Below are 18,374 nucleotides of genomic sequence, written 5' to 3'. Positions count from 1 at the left end.
TTCACATTCTAGGATGTCTGGCTCGAGGTCAGTGACCACCTCATTGTGATTATCTGGGACGTTAAGCTCATTCTTGTATAGTTCTTCTGTGTAATTTTGCCACCTCTTCTTAATCTCTTCTGCCTCTGTTAGGTCCCTGCCATTTTGGTCCCTTATCATGCCCATTTTTGCATTAAACGTTCCCTTCATCTCTCCAATTTTCTTGAAAAGATCTCTGGTCCTCCCTATTCTATTGTTTTCTTCTATTTCTTTGCACTGTTCATTTAAGAAGGCATTCTTATCTCTTCTAGCTATTCTCTGGAATTCTGCATTCAATTGGGCATATCTATGTTTTTCTCCCTTGCCTTTCGCTTCCCTCCTTTCCTCAGCTATTTGCAAAGCTTCCTCAGACAGCCATTTTGCTTTCTTGCATTTCTTTTTCTTTGGGATGGTTTTGGTTGCTACCTGTTGTACAATGTCGCGAACCTCTGTCCATAGTTCTTCAGGCACTCTGTCTATCAGATCTAATTCCTTAAATCTATTTGTCACCTCTACTGTATATTCAACAGGGATATGATTCAATTCATACCTGAGTGGCCTAGTGCTTTTCCCTACTTTCTTCAGTTTAAGCCTAAACTTTGCAACAAGAAGCTCATGGTCTGAGCCACAGTCAGCTCCTGGTCTTGTTTTTACTGACTGTATAGAGCTTCTCCATCTTTGGCTGCAGAGCATATAGTCAATCTGATTTCTGTGTTGACCGTCTGGTGATGTCCATGTGTAGAGCCGTCTCTTGGGTTGTTGGAAAAGAGTGTTTGCTATGACCATCGTATTCTCTTGACAAAATTCTATCAGCCTGTGCCCTGCTTCATTTTGTACTCCAAGGCCAAACTTGCCTGTTATTCCAGTTATCTTTTGGCTTCCTACTTTAGCATTCCAATCCCCCATGATGATAAGGACATCATTTTTGGGTGTTAGTTCTATAAGGTGCTGTAGGGCTTCATAGAACCGGTCAATTTCTTCCTCTTCAGCACTGGTGGTTGGGGCATAGACTTGGACTACTGTGATATTGAATGGTTTGCCTCGGATTCGATCTGAGATCATTCTGTCATTTTGAGGATTGTATCCCAGTATTGCTTTTCCTACTCTTTTATTGACTATGAAGGCTACTCCATTTCTTCTGAGGGATTCTTGCCCGCAGTAGTATACCTGATGGTCATCTGAATTAAATTCACCCATTCCTGTCCATTTTAGTTCGCTGATACCTAAGATGTCGATGTTCAGTCTTGTCATCTCTTGTTTGACCACGTCCAACTTTCCTTGATTCATGGATCTTACATTCCAGGTTCCTATGGAGAAAAAATCTTTACAGCATCGGACTTTCCTTTCACCACCAGACACATCCACAGCTGAGCGTCCTTTCGGCTTTGGCCCAGTCGCTTCATTCTTTCTGGCGCTACTAGTACTAGCCCTCTGCTCTTCCCCAGTAGCATATTGGACGCCTTCCGACCTGAGGGGCTCATCTTCCAGCGTCATATCGTTTTGCCTTTTGGTACTGTCCATAGGGTTTTCATGGCAAAGATACTGGAGTGGTTTGCCATTTCCTTCTCCAGTGGATCACGTTTTGTCAGAACTCTCTGCTATGACCTGTCCGTCTTGGGTGGCCCTGCACGGCATAGCTCATAGCTTCATTGAATTACGCAAGCCCCTTCGCCACGACAAGGCAGTAATCCATGAAGGGGATAAAAACCAACATGACCGATACTTTCCTTATTGTTTTCAAACAGATATGAAATAAATCAATTCACGTGAGTTACATTTTTAAACGCTGTGCCTTAAAAATACTTTGTATTCATAGTTTAAGACATACTTTTGACCTGAGAGAAATGGGGAGGAGAGTTCAAACTGTTTTATAGGAAAACAAATAGTAAAAAGTGCACTACTGAAAAACAGCAAAGACGATTGAAGAACATTAGCAACAGAATTAGTTTGATTTGGAAGGAACCCCTAAAAATGTTTCTCATGGTTTTGTTTTGATTTTTTTTTTTTATGATGATATACTTACAGCTTGTACGCCGGCAGGAAGAAGAAGCACAGTCAATCCCACCAGGAGGATAATTTGCATATCCCTGTACCAAGACAAGATTGAAACAGTTATAACTCACCACCTTATTTCCTGGGCCGGCTCTTTTTTGAATGTCTTACAGCAACTTTTAAAAAAAGGGTACAATACTTTCCCTTCCAGTGGAAACGGCAGTAACCGCAGAAAGAAATAGATCTACTTACTGCCCGGTCCAGCATCCTAAGCTGAAGCGTGGGGTACTTTTCATGTCTGCTTATTTTCTCCTTGTTGAAAAAGGATGGTCCTAGAAATCAAAGGGAACACAGTCGGGCAGAGGCATGCATTGTTCACGGGGGAGGAACCTGCCAAGGATCACCAGAGTCAAGTTAAGCGGCATCTTCCTCCTGGAGAGGCTAAAGAGACACACACACCCTCCCCAGGTTGATGATGGAGGGCATTCCCCGCCTCTCCCGCCTCCTAAGGAAAGCTGCGCTTCCCTCAGGAACACACGCGCCGGGTGGAAGACCCTTTTCCCCTCGGGGGGCTTTCCGGGCTAGCGCGGGGCTGGGAGACACACCCGGAGCCCCGAGACGCTCGAAAGCAGCGACCGAGGAGCTTTCCGGCATCCGGAGCCACGACGGGAGCGAGAAGGAGCGACTCCCGAGGCGGGCTCCAAGCGCCCTTGGCAGGTAATGGGACTCACCTTCCAGCTCCCTCAGGCTGCCGCTCGACCAGCCCGCCTCCTTCCTCCGGAGGCGACCGGGCTCCTGGCTTTGAACGGGCGCGGGAGACCGTGGAACCGGCCGACTCCTCCTCGGCCGGCTCTCCTGGCTCTCCCGCTGTCCCAGGGGCCGGGGCCGGGGGTGGGGGAGGCGGAGACAGGCGGGGAAAGGAGCGGCCGCTGCCGCCCACCAGCGGGGCCCAAGAATCGAGCTCGCCTTTCCGGTGCTAGAGACGCTCCAGGCGGGACGCGGGAAAGGAAGCTTGCCCTCTCAGCCCCGCTGGGCACGGCCACGTGTGAGCACCGGTGGGACGGACGGGCGCTTTGCCGGCGATGGGCAGCAGCCTGGCGGGGCCGGGCATCGCGCTCCTCATAGCGGCGCTGCTCCTTCCAGGGCGGCGGTCCTGGTCGGAGGCGGCGGGGGTGAGTATTGCCTGCCTGCCTGCCTCGGACGGCTCGCTTGGCTCTTCTCTCCCCTTTTTCCGTCAGCGGGACCCGGCCGCCCCACCCTCGGAGCCTGGGCTGAAGCCTTTGCTACGTCTCGGAGAAGCGTTTTTTGAACGTCCCAAATCCGGTGATAGCCAGCAGCCCCCCCCCCCCCCGAAGAGACCACACACGAGGAGGTCTTTCTCTTTTCGGGCGCGGATGTCTGCCGCGGCTAAAGCCGCTCCCGATGCAGAAGGCAGGGCAGGGGAATCTGGCGTCGCCTCCTAGGCTAGCTAGTCCTGGTGTCAGGTTTTAAGACAGATTTCAGCGGATGTACAGAAGCGGTATGTGTGGGAGTGATGATGTACTCATTACAGATCTGTTGGTTTATTTGAATAGCAACCTCAAAGCCCTTGCAGGCATTAGTGGTTTTAGTACATTTGTAAATCAATACATTGTTGCTATCGTATAAATGTTTGGCCTTAACTTCTGAGGTGACGCGATTGCCTTTGTGTTTGAAAACAACCACTTTAGTTTTGGAACACGTGAGAATTTTGACAACCTGCTACTTTGCCGTTCAGTTTCGTTTGTTCAGGTTGCTGGAAATGTATTGTTTCGACACATCCTTACGATGCCTCTGAAGTGAGCCACAGACACACAGAGACTATTTTTGCATAACTCGTGGTAACTCGTGGTAACTCACAGTCAATAAACTGAATGCTTCTCTGAATGAAACCAATTACCTATGCTTACAAACCACAATGACCCTTAAATTAGCCTTCCACATTCTAGTCTGATACTATGTTATGGGAACCCACTCACAGATTTATTGGAGTGTTAGAGATGGAACAATGTAATCTCACTATTGTGGGAATTTCCAAATCCATATTTACATCAGGAATAAAGTGCATGTAACTCTATAAACTTAACTTCTATCTAGACAAGATGGATGTTTTAGTGCTGTTGGGAGATTCGTTTTTTGTTTTTGTTTTCAAACTATTGATTAAATTGAAAGTCTAGTACTTTGGAGAACATGGTTTCATCCAATCAGTCGCTTTCATCAGTTGCTTATATGACCTGTAAGGTCATAAAAGCTTCCATTGTTTAAAATTTCTGGGCCATCGTTACCTTGCCACAAAGGAAGAGCCTGGATATCATATATCTTCTTTACTTTGCTATCATTCCCAACAATTTTATTCCAGCTTGCCAGTCTTTTTCCCAAATCACTTATTTTTTTCCTTTCTGTAATCCTATCGTATGTAATTCTTCCCCGGATAATTTCATCACAATTGATATGAAACTGTTTTACTCAGTGCTCCAGGGAGAATAGATGAAGAATAAAATAAAATAATTTATTTGTTCCTGTCTATTTCACTGGTTACGATTGATTGGCACTGGTTGGCAAATATCAGTCTAAAACAAAGGTTCTTAATCTTTTTCTGCCATGTCTGAAGAAATCTACAAATCTCAGGAAAATGAACATAATGACTTAACATAAATAATAATAATAAAAACATACAGAGACTTCTGAAGGAAACAGATTAATTGTGTATCAATCTGGGTTCAGGCCCTGGCATAGGGCTGAAAATATCTTTGTTACCCTGTTTGATGCTCTCTGAGAAAACTAGGATAAAGGGAGAGTGGCTCCTCTAGAAGCCACAGGGGGAGGGATATATCAGCATAGGGTGAAGTATAACTATACAATATTATCCAGTTATGCATTGCTGACCACATTCAGAAAAGTGATATGCTGAAGGCATTGTCTTGATGCCTAGAAAGAGGGTGTTAGAAATAGGATTGGGGGGGAAAGACTTAATTCTGAAAGAAAAATTGGCTGTGGATATGGAAATCCTCTGTTTCAAAGATACATCTTGCTGTTTCTGAAGAAGGTTGAAGCCTCCTGGACATAAACTATTCATGATCATATTTAGTGTACCCATTGCAACTGTTTCTGGCTCAGGGAACACTGCACACAGTTATGCAGACCTTTATCACTTCACAATTGGACTATTTAATGTATTCAGGATTCTGCCCTTAAAGACCACCTAGATTCTAGGAGCTTAAACCACTAGTTTGCCAGGTAATAATGGGCTCTTCAAGAGCTGCCCATCTAACACGCCTACTCTGTAAACTACTTAGATGCCAATCAGCTTCCAAGTACAAATCAAAGTGATGAAAATCACCTTCAAGTTCCTATAGGACCACTTCAGGACTTGGTTATCTGAGATCTCCCATAATAAACTAAATCTGTCGATCCAAAAAGATCTAGAAGAGAAGTCCTAGAAAGTGGCATAGAAATATTAAGGAATAAAATGAAATAATAGACTAGCTAAAATATATATATAAGAAGGACAGAAAAAAAAATCTGGATTTATGTTTGCTACAACTAATACCTGGAAATGAGTAGACCTTTCTCTCTCTATATATATATTGAAATATAATCAATTTCACAATTATTTTGTTAGTTAGAACTTCTAGAAATTGTTACTCGGTAATATCTAAGAGCCTTATATTAGCTATTTCTGTGCTAAGTACAGGTAGTCCTGAACTTACAACAATTCATTTAGTGACCGTTCAAAATTACAACAGCACTGAAAAAAGTGATTTATGACTATTTTTCACATTATAACCACAACAGTATCCTCATGGTCAATGTAATCAAAATTCAAATGCTCTGCAACTGATTCATGACAGCTGCAGTGTCCCAAGGTCATGTGATCACCTTTTGCAACCTTTTGACAAGCGAAGTCAATGGGAAGCCAGATTCATTTAACAGCCGTGTTACCAACTTAAGAACTGCAATGATTCACTTAACAAATGTAGCAAGAAAGGTCGTAAAATGGGGCAAAATTCGCTTAACAACTGTCTTGCTTAGCAATAGGAATTTTGGGTTCAATGGTGATTGTAAGTCAATGACTAGCTGTAGAAGGTTTTGACTGGGTAGCTAAAAAGGGTCTATATTGTCCATCACATTCCTCCATTATAGCCTGCTCAGTCACCTTTCCTATAGGGGTGGAAGAGGTGGGAAGGCAAATTGAATGTAGATTCTCTGGAGATAGAAAAGGTCTTTTTTAGCAAAGACCTCCTAGTAAATCACCTGATAATCTTGTTTTATTTCAGTAAAATTATTCCTTTTATTCTTGTATGTATTACTGAACATTTTAATCAGACAAACAAAAAGAGTAACAAGTTAAGCAAAAGAGTAGAAAGGAAGAGAAAAAACAAGGGATTTGCAAGCATCCTTGAAATTAAAGTTTTAGTGTGGGTGAAGGTTCGTTCTCCAAGCTTATGGATTGGTTTCCGAACATTTCGTTACCAGCCTAGGTAACATCTTCAGCGGAGTTTAGGGGATATCAGTGTTCTTTTGCTTACAAGGGCTTTGTATGGTCAGTAGGTCTTGTGCTGGGTCAGGTGTGGATGTGTCAAGTGAGGGTCTTGTGATGGGTCTTGTGAGGGTCATTGGTGGGTGCTGCCAGGGGAGGGGGCTTGTATGGGTTGTTTGAGGGTCGGTGCTACTTCTGGTTGGCTGGGCATTTGATTTGGATTCTGAGGGGGTTCATAGGCTGGTTGTAGGTCAATCTGTCTGTTGATGGAATTGCTTGTGGAGCGCCAGGCTTTGATGAACTCATGAGTGTGGCGGGTGGTAGTGTGGCTGATGGTTTTTGTGTTGCTTCAATCGAACTGGTGCTGTTTGGTGTCAGTGTGGGTAGAGATTAAGGATTTGTGATCGTGGCGTTTGACTGACAGCCGGTGTTTGTGGATGTTTTTTAATTGATGTGATGTTTGTCCCACATAGAATTGGCTGCAAGTGCTACAGTTGATTTTGTAGATTACATTGTTTCTTTCATCCTTCGGTATCTGGTCTTTGGTTTTGGATAATTCCTGGCAGAGTGTGGTTGTGGGTTTGTGGGCTATTGCTATTCCTAGGGGTTGGAGAATTCTGGCTGTCATTTATGACACCTCTTTTCTGTATGGTAGGGTTAGTTTTTCCCACCAATTCTACCTGATGTAACCGACCCATCACAAGACCCATTACAAGACCCTCACTTAACATAACCACACCTGACCCATCACAAGACCCTCCGCTTGTCACATCCACAACTGACCCATCACAAGACCTCCACTTGTCACATCCACAACTGACCCATCACAAGACCTCCGCTTGTCACATCCACAACTGACCCATCACAAGACCTCCGCTTGTCACATCCACAACTGACCCATCACAAGACCTCCGCTTGTCACATCCACAACTGACCCATCACAAGACCTCCGCTTGTCACATCCACAACTGACCCATCAAAAGACCTCCGCTTGTCACATCCACAACTGACCCATCAAAAGACCTCCGCTTGTCACATCCACAACTGACCCATCACAAGACCCTCCGCTTGTCACATCCACAACTGACCCATCACAAGACCTCCGCTTGTCACATCCACAACTGACCCATCACAAGACCTCCGCTTGTCACATCCACAACTGACCCATCACAAGACCCTCCGCTTGTCACATCCACAACTGACCCATCAAAAGACCTCTGCTTGTCACATTCACAATTGACCCATCACAAGACCCTCCGCTTGTCACATCCACAACTGACCCATCACAAGACCTCCACTTGTCACATCCACAACTGACCCATCACAAGACCTCCGCTTGTCACATCCACAACCGACCCATCAAAAGACCCGCTGACCACACAGAAGAACACTGACACTGAACTCCATTGAAAATGTTACCTAGTAACATTTTAATGAAATGTTTGGAAACCAACACACAAGCTCGGAGAAGGAAACTTCCCCCTCATCCTACACCTGAGCTACAGATATTCACCACTGTTGTAAAGTTTTAGTGTTTCATTAATTGATTATAAATAACTGGGTACATTTTAATGTTTTAAAAAACTAAAAATTCACATTAAACCTTAAACAGAATATAAATATCAAAAAGAATAGTCAGCATAGTGTGAATCACAGTACAGACAGAGCATGGCAAAACTGACTGGCTGCAGGCTGCCATAGGAGCACAACAAGGCTATATCCTCTCCCTTTATTTATTCAGACTATTTGCTGATTATATCAATATTGTGTTCTGCTGATGACAACTACTCTGATAGCCAAAAATGTAACTAGTCTTCAAGCTTTCGTGTTAGCCTTGCAAGGTAGTTCAGAAAAGAAGCGCAACTAGGATTACTATCGCTATTCTTATCATAAGATTACATTAACAGTATCTTGCAAAACTGAAAATACACTTTCCTCCTTTCATTTTTACTTTCCCCAAAACTAGGAAAAATCTGTTTGAGATGCTTTTACTATCTCTTTTCCTTCAGACTCAAATTTCATTTATCAAACTGTTGCACAGGCTGTGGCTTTTCCTCTTGTCTCCCAGTTTTGTTTCTGCGAATGGTTAATTTAAAATACAGGTAGTCCTCAGCTTATAACCATTTGTTTAGTGACCATCCACCAGTGCAATATATTCAGGGCTTGGGTTTGGAGCTCTCTTTCCTGCTACCTCCTCAGTGAGGGCATATGAATTGCAAATCACCTGAGGGGGCCTGATTCCCTCCCACTTGGAATTTGCAGGAAGTTGTGCATGCAAAGCTTTAATGCCACAGGGCAAGAACCAGCCTAAGGAGCTTTTCTGAAGGTAGGTGAAGGGGATAGACCCAGTGTGATTCTGAATGGTGTGTGTGTGTGTGTGTGTGTGTGTGTGTGTGTGCGTGCATTCAACTACTTCTACAAAACATGTAATACAAACATCCTTGACAAATTTTCCTCCCACCAGACAGAAATCCAAGGTGTTCAGTACTTGCTGTGCCCACCATTTCCAAATGCCATCCCTCCATAAATACATTCAACTGGCTTATTACAATACAAATGAGGCAAGAAAGAAAACCTTACAGTGAGTTTCTACCTCTCCTCAAAGTCTTCCTAGTTGTATTCTGAGGCTTCACCTGGGGGCCAATGGCTCCAGGAATCTTTCTTTCTTCTGTAGCTTTCCACAGGCATCTGGGGGAATGGTAGGACTTGGGAAGATCTGTTCCACTCAGGTTGCATGGTGACTTTTTAGTGGATGGCTGGATTCAAACCCAATTCCATGGCTCAAATGGAGGGAGGCAGCATCTGGGTCAGTGTGCTCTGCTTCCAAAGGTTATCTGTGCAGGGCTGACAGACATGAGAACAAGGTCCACTCGTCCCTTTCTGGGTGACTCTGCCAGGAGAGGCAGGCAAAGGCATGGAGGATAAGAAAAATAGAAGTAGAATTGGGGTGGGGGGGTAGCTTGCAGAAAGAGTTTGAAAAGGCATTAATACTGCAATTGTTAAAGAAACAGATAAGACCAGTAACAACAAAATGGGGACACCACAGATGAGGACAAAAGAAAGGCTGGATTCTGGTAAGAGAACAACAAAAAATGAAAGGTCTCACTTCTGAAATTGAACATTTCCAACATGTTAAAGAGGACTTATGGACTTGCAGCTTGAGAATGCTGAAAGCTCCAAATAATTTTTATTAGCCTAGTATTTTGTGTGTACAATTTGTGAGGGCACGGAGAATCTACCTTTAACATTTATTTTAAAATAGACCACATTATTTTAGAGATTGAAAAATGCTTATATGTTCCAGGATTAGTACCATAGTAGTTTTAATAATTAATAAGAAAATAAGAAAAGTAACTTAATAAGAAGAAGGTTATTTCCCTACACAAGCAAACTTGAGCTCATGAGGCTCTTTAAGGTAGACACACCTCATGTTTCAGGAAAAGGATAGTCAGATAAAACCCATTTACAACACATACAGAAAAGGAAGAATGAAACTTTTCCTGTAGATGAACTTAAAACATTCCCTCCTGACAACTTTGGGCTGTTCTTACAAGTACAGAGAGAGAAAGGGAAAAAAAGAACACATTTTTCTTCACCCTGTTTGCTGGCCAGACAAACAGAGCGAGGATATTTTCCTTTTGATGGCTTATTTTAATTTAATTTTAATTTTAAAATTCTTGTCTCTAGGGATTAGAGACACCCAAGTTACATTTACCTCACATACAAAGACTTTGACACACATACACAGACAAAGACAAAGAGAAAAGGAGAGGAAAACAGAACACTCAGTTTTCACACCCTGGTCATTCCCTCTATAAATCTCAGTTAATTCAAATTAGGGAAGGCACAAAGGCCTCTGGACTGTGGTGCGGGCAGTGGAGATCAAGCATCCAGCCATCAAATTCAGAGACCCTGCAGCCCAGACTAGCCTAGCCACACTTCCCCAAGGGGGCGCCCAGCTGCGCTTACCTCCTCCTTGAGGCTGCTGCAGCTATGCTCGCTCTCCTTGGCCAGATTGCTCATGGTGGGTGCAGAAGAGCAAAGTGCGTGGGTCGGAGGGAGGCCCATTCCCTCTCCATGCGAGGAGACCCAGCTTTGTAACCATAGCATCCTCAGCAATAGGATTGGAGACCACCAGGGGATGGCAAAAGGGCAGCAGGGCAGTGGTGACCAAGTGCTAAGGCAGGACTTCCCTCAGACCCTCCCTCCTACTTATTCCAATCTCCTTCCTTCCTTCCTTCCTTCCTTCCTTCCTTCCTTCCTTCCTTCCTTCCTTCCTTCCTTCCACCCCTCCTTCCTTTCCTGCCTCCCTCCTTTTCAGTCCATCTCCTTCCTTCCTTCCTTCCTTCCTTCCTTCCTTCCTTCCTTCCTTCCTTCCTGTTTCCCTCCATTCCTTCCCTCTCTCTGTGCCCAGGAAGGGATGAAGGGAGGGGGTTGGGAGATTGGCAGCATTTCTCTCAAAGAATAACAGAGTTGGAAGGGATCTTAGAGGTCTTCTAGTCCAACCCTCTGCTCAAGCAGGAGACCTATACCATTCCAGACAATCTCTTCTTAAGAACCTCCACATCCACAACTTCTGAAGGCAAGCCTTTTCACTGGTTAGTTGTTTTCACAAGTCCTTAGTTCTAGGCTGGTTTTCTTCTTGATTAGTTTCCTTCTATTATTGCCTTCTGATGCTTTGGAAAATAGGTTGACCCCTTCTTCTCTGTGGCAGCCTGTCAAATATTGGAACACTGCTATCATGTCACCAGTATCATGTTTAAGTACATCTAAATCCAGTGGTGGGATTCAAATAATTTAACAACTGATTCTATACAGGGGGGGAGGTGGGGTGCTGCTGCCATGAGGTGGGTGGGGGAGGGGGGAGCTGCTGTTTACCATGCCCCTGCATTCAGGACCCCTGCATTCAGGCTTCTCATGCCCCGACACCTGTCACGCCTCACCTGTTTGGTAGTGACTTTTCCCACTTTCTCACTCTTCCTCCTCCTTTGAACAGCCCTTTGCTCCCGTTGCTGCTTTTTCAGTCCCAGAGTTTTGTCTGGAGCCTGTGCAGAAGGCCTTTGGAAATGATGCCCTGCAGCCATTGGGTAGGGTGGGAACCATTCCCTTTGCTTTAGACCGGCTCCGAAATGGGCTGGAAGGAGCGGGCTGGCGACTCTAAGGGGATTGGAGGCATGTGGATGCACACCAGCCTGGTGTCTTTAGAAAACCGGGATTTTTTTTCTCCCGCTGCCAGGGTTTTGCTGCCATACTGTTTAACTTTAAAGATTACTTGATGCAGAAAGCGGATCCTTCCCATTCTGATTCAAGTAAATTTTAAAGTAAGTTAAAAAGTATGGCAGTGAAAATCCAGTAGAGGGAGAAAAATTCCGGTCTCATGTATGGGGAATCTGCACAGCCCGCTTCCCCCCATGCTTCTGCCTGCGTGCTTGGCCTGCTAAACCTCATTTCTAGCCATGTCATCTATTTAGCGAAGGCACGGGGGAGGGGCATGCTGCTGAAAACAGTAGAGTGTGTATACATGCCTGCTTTGCCCGCATCAGCCATGCTCTCCACGGCGTACTACAGCTGATCCAAGGCAGCTGGCCAGGCACCAAAGTGCTGCCCAAAACAGCAGAGTCTGTGTCTGCACCTGCTATGTGCTCACCTGCCATGCTGCGAGGCTCATTGTGCCAATTGTGCCGGTTCTGCCACTCATGGCTACAGGCCTTGAGGCACGTTGCACCGGATCGTGGAGAGCATGGTTGACATGGACAAGGCAGGTGTGCACACAGACTCTGCTGTTTTTAGTGGTGTTTTGGTGCCTGGCCCAGCAAAGTGGAGCCGGGCATGGTGAGGCTCAGCTCGGCAAAGCAGAGCCAGATGAGGAAAGGCCCAGTGATGGGGTGAGGCCAGGAGGGATGGGATGGGATGAGGCAAATGAGCTGCAGCTGCTCCTGCGCACAGCCGGCCCCCTAGCAATTGCTGTTTCTGTCTGTGCGCTGCGAGGGCACCCAGCCGTGTTGGAGTGGGCCAGGGCTGGGGCAGTGGGGGCTGGTCCCTTGCCATTTCTGGAATAGCTCTGGGGGCCAAATCTGGGCCCTTCACGGGCCGGCCCTGGCCTGCAGACCTTGTGTTTGACATGTTTGGTCTAAAGAATTCACTGTGGAATGTGATGTCATCCTGAGCTTACTAAAAACACATTTTCATCTGGTGACTTTACCGTGGGAATAAGCGCAAAAGAGCAGAATATTAGGAAAGCTCATTGTTCTTCTTTCATGGAAGCATTTTTAAGACAAACTGACCCTGGAAAAAGAAATGAAGAAATCAAACCAAATAATCATAACCTGATGGGAAGAGCTGTTAAACAGTGGAACATTCTGCTCCACTATCCTGGGGGAGATTTAATGGATTCTTACACTAAGCAGGGAGTTAGCTAGCTGAATTATAAGGCCACTACTAACTTCCATGTTCCATGATTTTGTTATTATTTTTACAATCATTGCAAGACAGGCTCTCCAGGCAGATGTACATATTCGGCTAAAATGTGGTTGGTTTGCTTAATGGATAGTTTGTACAGCACTAACTTATTTTTTTAACAATAGCTAAGTACTAACGTAATTTCCTGGATACACATAAAACTTTGAACCATATGCTAATTTTAGTCACTGGATATGTGCACAAACTAACAAACTACATTTTAGCCTAGCATGTGCAAATATAGCCAAAGTGGTTAGTTAATGATCCAATGTTTTATACAAACCCAGGCAACTGGGTTAATCTAATGTAATAATCCAGGATTCAAATAATCATAAATTAATATATGGCATAAGCAACTTTAACTTTAAAAAATATTTTAATAAATTCCCTACTCAACAGAATAAAGATTGGATTATCAATGAAAGGATTTCTTTGTTCTACCATCTTGATGAAACTTTCTTCCAAGCTATAGTAAATTGTTTCCTATTGGTCACTTTTTTTTAGGGGAAAAGTATTGAGAACAAATACAGTTTATTTTTGGGTACAAACGATAATCACTTATTTCAGGACATAGCTGACTAAGCTACTCCAAAATTATGGTACCTGATTTATCTAATTACAATCATTTTTAGGCAATCGATAATCTGTTGTCACATTTATTTCATTGAGTAGCATCTTTTGTTAATGTTTGGTAAACCAGCAGCTCATGTGATTGACTTTGTATGCTCTATGAGCACATAGGCTCATGATAAGAAGAGGTACCTAACCAGAAAACTAGAGCAGAAGAAATTATCTTTATATAATTGCTCTGGGTGACCTTGTAAGCTCACAGATTCAAACTTGTCTACTTGGAAAAGCTAAAGTCTTTTAAATTCTTCAGTGAGAAGAGCATCTGGCAGTCTACTTTGTAGTTATTGACAAAGGTTATTGAGAGGATTCCTCCCAAAGGACAGGAGGCTATAAGGAAGGAAATAGGGTGGAGAAAATAAAGTACACAAATGACTGTAAGACTAATTTTTACTATCAAGACTCACTCGTGATTCCTGTGTCACCTTTTTTGCACAGGAATGAGGCAAAAAAGAAGGTATGGAGGCAAGAAATGAAGGATAAGGGAAGAACTATGTTTTCTTTTTTAAAAAAATGCATTATTTTTGTGTACATTTTTCCTTCACATTTTTATTGCCCAAAACTGTTGCAACAGCCTATAGGTAAATCAGGGTACCGCCAGTTAATGAATGCCGGCGGGGTATTCCCAGGGCCGTTCTCTGTGGGTGCGCCTGCCCTATGGAACCAACTGCCCACGGAACGTAGGACTGCCCCCGACCTTCGCTCATTTCGCCGGGACCTGAAAACTTGGCTCTTTGATCTGTTTGGTCCAGACTGTGGGGTTGTTAATTTAACTGGGTTTTAGATTTACTCTTGGGGCTTGAATTTAATTTAATTGTTTTAATTGATTTTAATTTTTTGTATTTCATGGTTTTAACTGCCCTGTAAACCGCCCTGAGTCCTATGGGGATAGGGCGGTATACAAATTCAATTAAATAAATAAATAAATAAATAAATAAATAAATAAATAAATAAATAAATAAATAAATAAATGCAGTCAAAGGCACCCCTCACATGAACAGAGTTCCTAGCTGCTACCAAATCTATGTCATCTCTATCCAACTGTCCTGACATCAAAGTGTGTGCTAGATCCAATAACCGGGAGGTCAGATCTCAGGCACTGCTATCCTCACCCAACCAGGATTTGATAATACGTGTTATGTTTGTATAAATACTAATATTCAGTAAGATAAATTATTGTCCAACTATTTTTCTCTACAATATTTTTGGTTTCTTTTAATTGTACCCCTCATTCCAAAAAAAGGTTGGCTGCATATAATGCTTCTTAGATAAAATCCAATTTTAATATTTTTCCATGCCAATAGATATCAATATACCCAGCATCATTTCTTAGATTTAATTAAGGTAAATTTTCTTGATATATGTCTGCATCTACCTTGTTTTATAAAACCTTTATATATGCAAGCTACTCTGAAAGAAATTCCAAGAATGTTGTAATATCCTTCCGCTGCTCCCTTAGTTAATTTTTTTAACAAAAAAAATCTTTTGGCATCAAATATGCTTTCGTCTGAAATATGTCGCCATAGTTTCCTTCCTCTGTAATAGAGGTAGGCCAGCCAATCTTGGGTGATCTAAAAGAAACAACAAAAACAGCATCCCCCCTCAAAACCTAAGTCTAGAACTGATTAATATTTGGATGGAAGGATATCCCAAGATTAGACTGGGAAGTTAAAAGTAATCCTTAGAAAGAGATAATGGCAAACTTCTATATTCTAAGGATGTACCTATCAAGTCACCAGAAGTTAATCTTGACTTGAGACAGATTGTGGTTTCATTCAACTGCAATTACAATTAGCCTTTGCCAGCATAACAAATGGAGATGAACAATAGGCGTTGTAAAAGAGCAAAACAGGGAGAGTTGGTATATACCAGGCTTGTGCAGAATAATACCATATGACACGATGGTTGATGAATGTGCATCTAAGAGTTGGCTAGACAATGATAAGCATTGCAAATTTTCCCAGTTGGGTTTCAGGTTCTCTAATATAGCACTCTCTAAATGATTTACATAGTCAGCATATTGCCCCAACAATCTGGGTCCTCATTTTACCAACTTTGGAAGGATGGAAGGCTGAGTCAACCTTGAGCTGATCAGGATTGAACTCCAGGCAGTCAGCAGCATTAGCCTGCAGTATGCATTCTAACCACTGTGAGTCTGTGCCACCACAGTTGTAATACTGCTGCTTATTATCTTTAGAGCCCTCAGTGGTACAGAATTTGGGTGTAACAGAAAATGTCTTGCCAGAACTAAATTTGGCTGTTCAGTCTGGGCATAAGGAGAAAGCTTGTGGTAGGTCTCCCCTCCTCGAGATATAATGGGAGATAGACCAGGCAACAGAAATTCTCAGAAGCCACCCCCTCTTCTTAGGACACTCTCCACACAGGCAATCTGAGCAAACCTGTGCTTCAGCAGCCACTTGGTCCTTAGAGGTAGGTTGTTTTTTTAACAACATGTTTCCAATATGAGGTAGGATATAAATATTGAATGAATGAATGAATGAATGAATGAATGAATGAATGAATAAATAAGCATTTCACTTACCCCAGCTCCATACTGAGTACTATTCTTTTCATACCCTGTCATGTTACTTGTGAAATGTACCTTAGAAGCATTTGATGAATCTTATGTCAGATTTCTGTATCTGTACATCTCCCTAAAATTTCATCTTTATTCCTCTGTTTTATTTTTCAAAATGCTTAATGAGAGAGCCACTTATACTCTTTGTGATCTATATTGTATGTTGCTCTGTATAGTATTCCAATGATTTTTGAGACTTCCTCTTATTCCTACCTTTAAGTACTCTGACTTTGCCCTGACAAAGTGAACTAGGATTGTAATAATTTTTTGCTTTTAAACATATCAAAAAAGTACTTTTTCCAAGAACAAATGTATTTACTTTGGCATTCCCACCCACAACTTTGACACAGACAGACTACAGGAAGTGATGGGTCATAGGAATCACACACTGGATCAGATCTCCATCCTGGCTTACATATCCATTTCCTGCATATGGGAAGAGATGCCCGAGGAGACATAAATAAATGATCTCATGGGAGATCTGAAGTTTTAACAATGTAGCAAAGCTAAATTTGGCAATAAGCATGCTCATTATTGTGTGTATTATCTCAAATTGTATCAGCCAGATATTTTCAAAATGGGACTTAAGAGAGGAGATGTAATTTCCTCCTTTTGCATTTTTATCTTTCATTTTTTAAATTTGTAGATGGAGGGTTTACTCCCTAGTTTGGAAATATTTCATTTTTTAAAAAAAGAAATCTTTTTTCAAAAACAGATTTTCTGTTATCAGAAATATACATATAGAAACCAGTGTTTCTAAGACTTGCATTTAATTAAGTTTTGTGAAAACACAAATTTTAAAAAGATCTGTAACGCTTGGATCTGTGAAATTCTTTGCATCCCTTTTTAATATAGTTCCCAACAAGAATTCATAGTTAGTGAGTGCTGCCTAGATTGTACACCATTTAATTTTTGCCACCAAAATACAATTTTTATACCTTAAAGGCTTGCTTTAAACTTATATTTAATGTAATGTGCTGGTTTTATTTTTGCTTAGTTTGTTTTGTGAACCTTACCATTTCAGTCTAGGCCAGATTGCTTATTCAACAACCTTTGGTTACAGCAAAAAAGATAATCAACCATTTCTAGGATCTGAGCAGTTGCATTGATTGCTCAAGGCTCCCCTGCAACCATCAGCACAATCTCCTGATCTTAACCACATGCTCCAGCTTTCAGATCTTTTAGCGTGATTCTTTCATATTCAAGTTTGACTACATTATATATTACAATATTTTGAAAAACCTTGCTAGAATGTCTGACCACATCTCATCTCATCTCATCTCATCATCTTTATTTATTGATTAGCCCTTGGGCCATATCAAATTGCCAAGTTCCAAAAACAAAATATCACTAAAACTTGACAAAAACAATTCAAATGAAACTGGATAAAATACAATTTAAAATGTAACTAAAACAAAATACAATCGAGATAAAATCAGGATAAAATACAATGATTTAAGATACAGGTTATATACGCTTAAAATTATATTACAATGTCACCCCTGCGTCTACCCCAAACAATCTTAAAACTACTTTTAAAATCACATTTTTAAATCAAGTGATCTTTCCTACAATCTACCACACTCTGCTGCACCAACTTTGTTCTTATTTCCATCAACTTTACAGCATATTTGGCAATCCATTTCACCAACTGCAAATTAGAACCTAGCAAACAATGATGCAAGAGTCTGACCATATCAACTATTAACATTTTTACTTGTGAAATAGACTAAATTAGTGGGATTAGTGGCCACTGGAAATCTAACCAGTGGCATTGATTCAAACTCCAGTGGGGGTGGTGTGCTTTGCTGGGGGTGACATGGTATCAGTCTATCTGAAGGTTAAAAAGTAGAACTAAGTGCTTGCCTAGTAGAGTAAGGATAAATAAGAAACCAAACCACAAAATAGCTTTAGAGAAAATAATTCCTTTCTATATGCTGGTGGCAACACTTGTTCTATTTATTTGTATTATGTTAGCGTTACTTGTTCCGTGTTCCTTGCATATACTGTTTGCTATGTTAAGGATAATTCATGTTTTTTGCTAGCCATAGTGTTAACATTATGATTATGGTTAACATTATGATTAACATTATAGTTCATTGGTTTTAGTTGAGTGGCTATACAGATTGAATAAACAGACAAAAGTTGGAATGAAGTATCTGTCATTTATGATTTTCTCAGTATTATTTACATTTATATAGC

The 18,374-nt window shown here is 42.1% G+C and overlaps 2 protein-coding genes across 2 annotated transcripts in view; one reads left to right on the top strand and one right to left on the bottom strand.

Moving 5' to 3' along the window:
* Positions 1-2,828, bottom strand: part of COL4A2 (collagen type IV alpha 2 chain) — a 217,172-nt gene extending 214,344 nt beyond the window's left edge. Inside the window, exons 1-3 of the mRNA XM_083348207.1 lie at positions 2,742-2,828; positions 2,263-2,342; positions 2,042-2,105 (exon numbers count right to left, since the gene is read on the bottom strand). Of these exons, the coding sequence (XP_083204333.1) occupies positions 2,042-2,105; positions 2,263-2,306 (108 nt within the window). The 5' untranslated portion in view covers positions 2,307-2,342; positions 2,742-2,828. The remainder of the gene's footprint in view (positions 1-2,041; positions 2,106-2,262; positions 2,343-2,741) is intronic.
* Positions 2,829-3,002: 174 nt separating this feature from the next.
* Positions 3,003-18,374, top strand: part of COL4A1 (collagen type IV alpha 1 chain) — a 154,987-nt gene continuing 139,615 nt past the window's right edge. Inside the window, exon 1 of the mRNA XM_083349205.1 lies at positions 3,003-3,182. Within this exon, the coding sequence (XP_083205331.1) occupies positions 3,093-3,182 (90 nt within the window). The 5' untranslated portion in view covers positions 3,003-3,092. The remainder of the gene's footprint in view (positions 3,183-18,374) is intronic.

This window comes from Vipera ursinii, assembly GCF_947247035.1.
Source record: "Vipera ursinii genome assembly, chromosome: 1".
In the NCBI taxonomy this organism is placed as follows: domain Eukaryota; kingdom Metazoa; phylum Chordata; class Lepidosauria; order Squamata; family Viperidae; genus Vipera; species Vipera ursinii.
The sequence above is the reverse complement of the archived record's forward strand: the minus strand, read 5'-3'. Positions and strand labels throughout refer to the sequence as shown.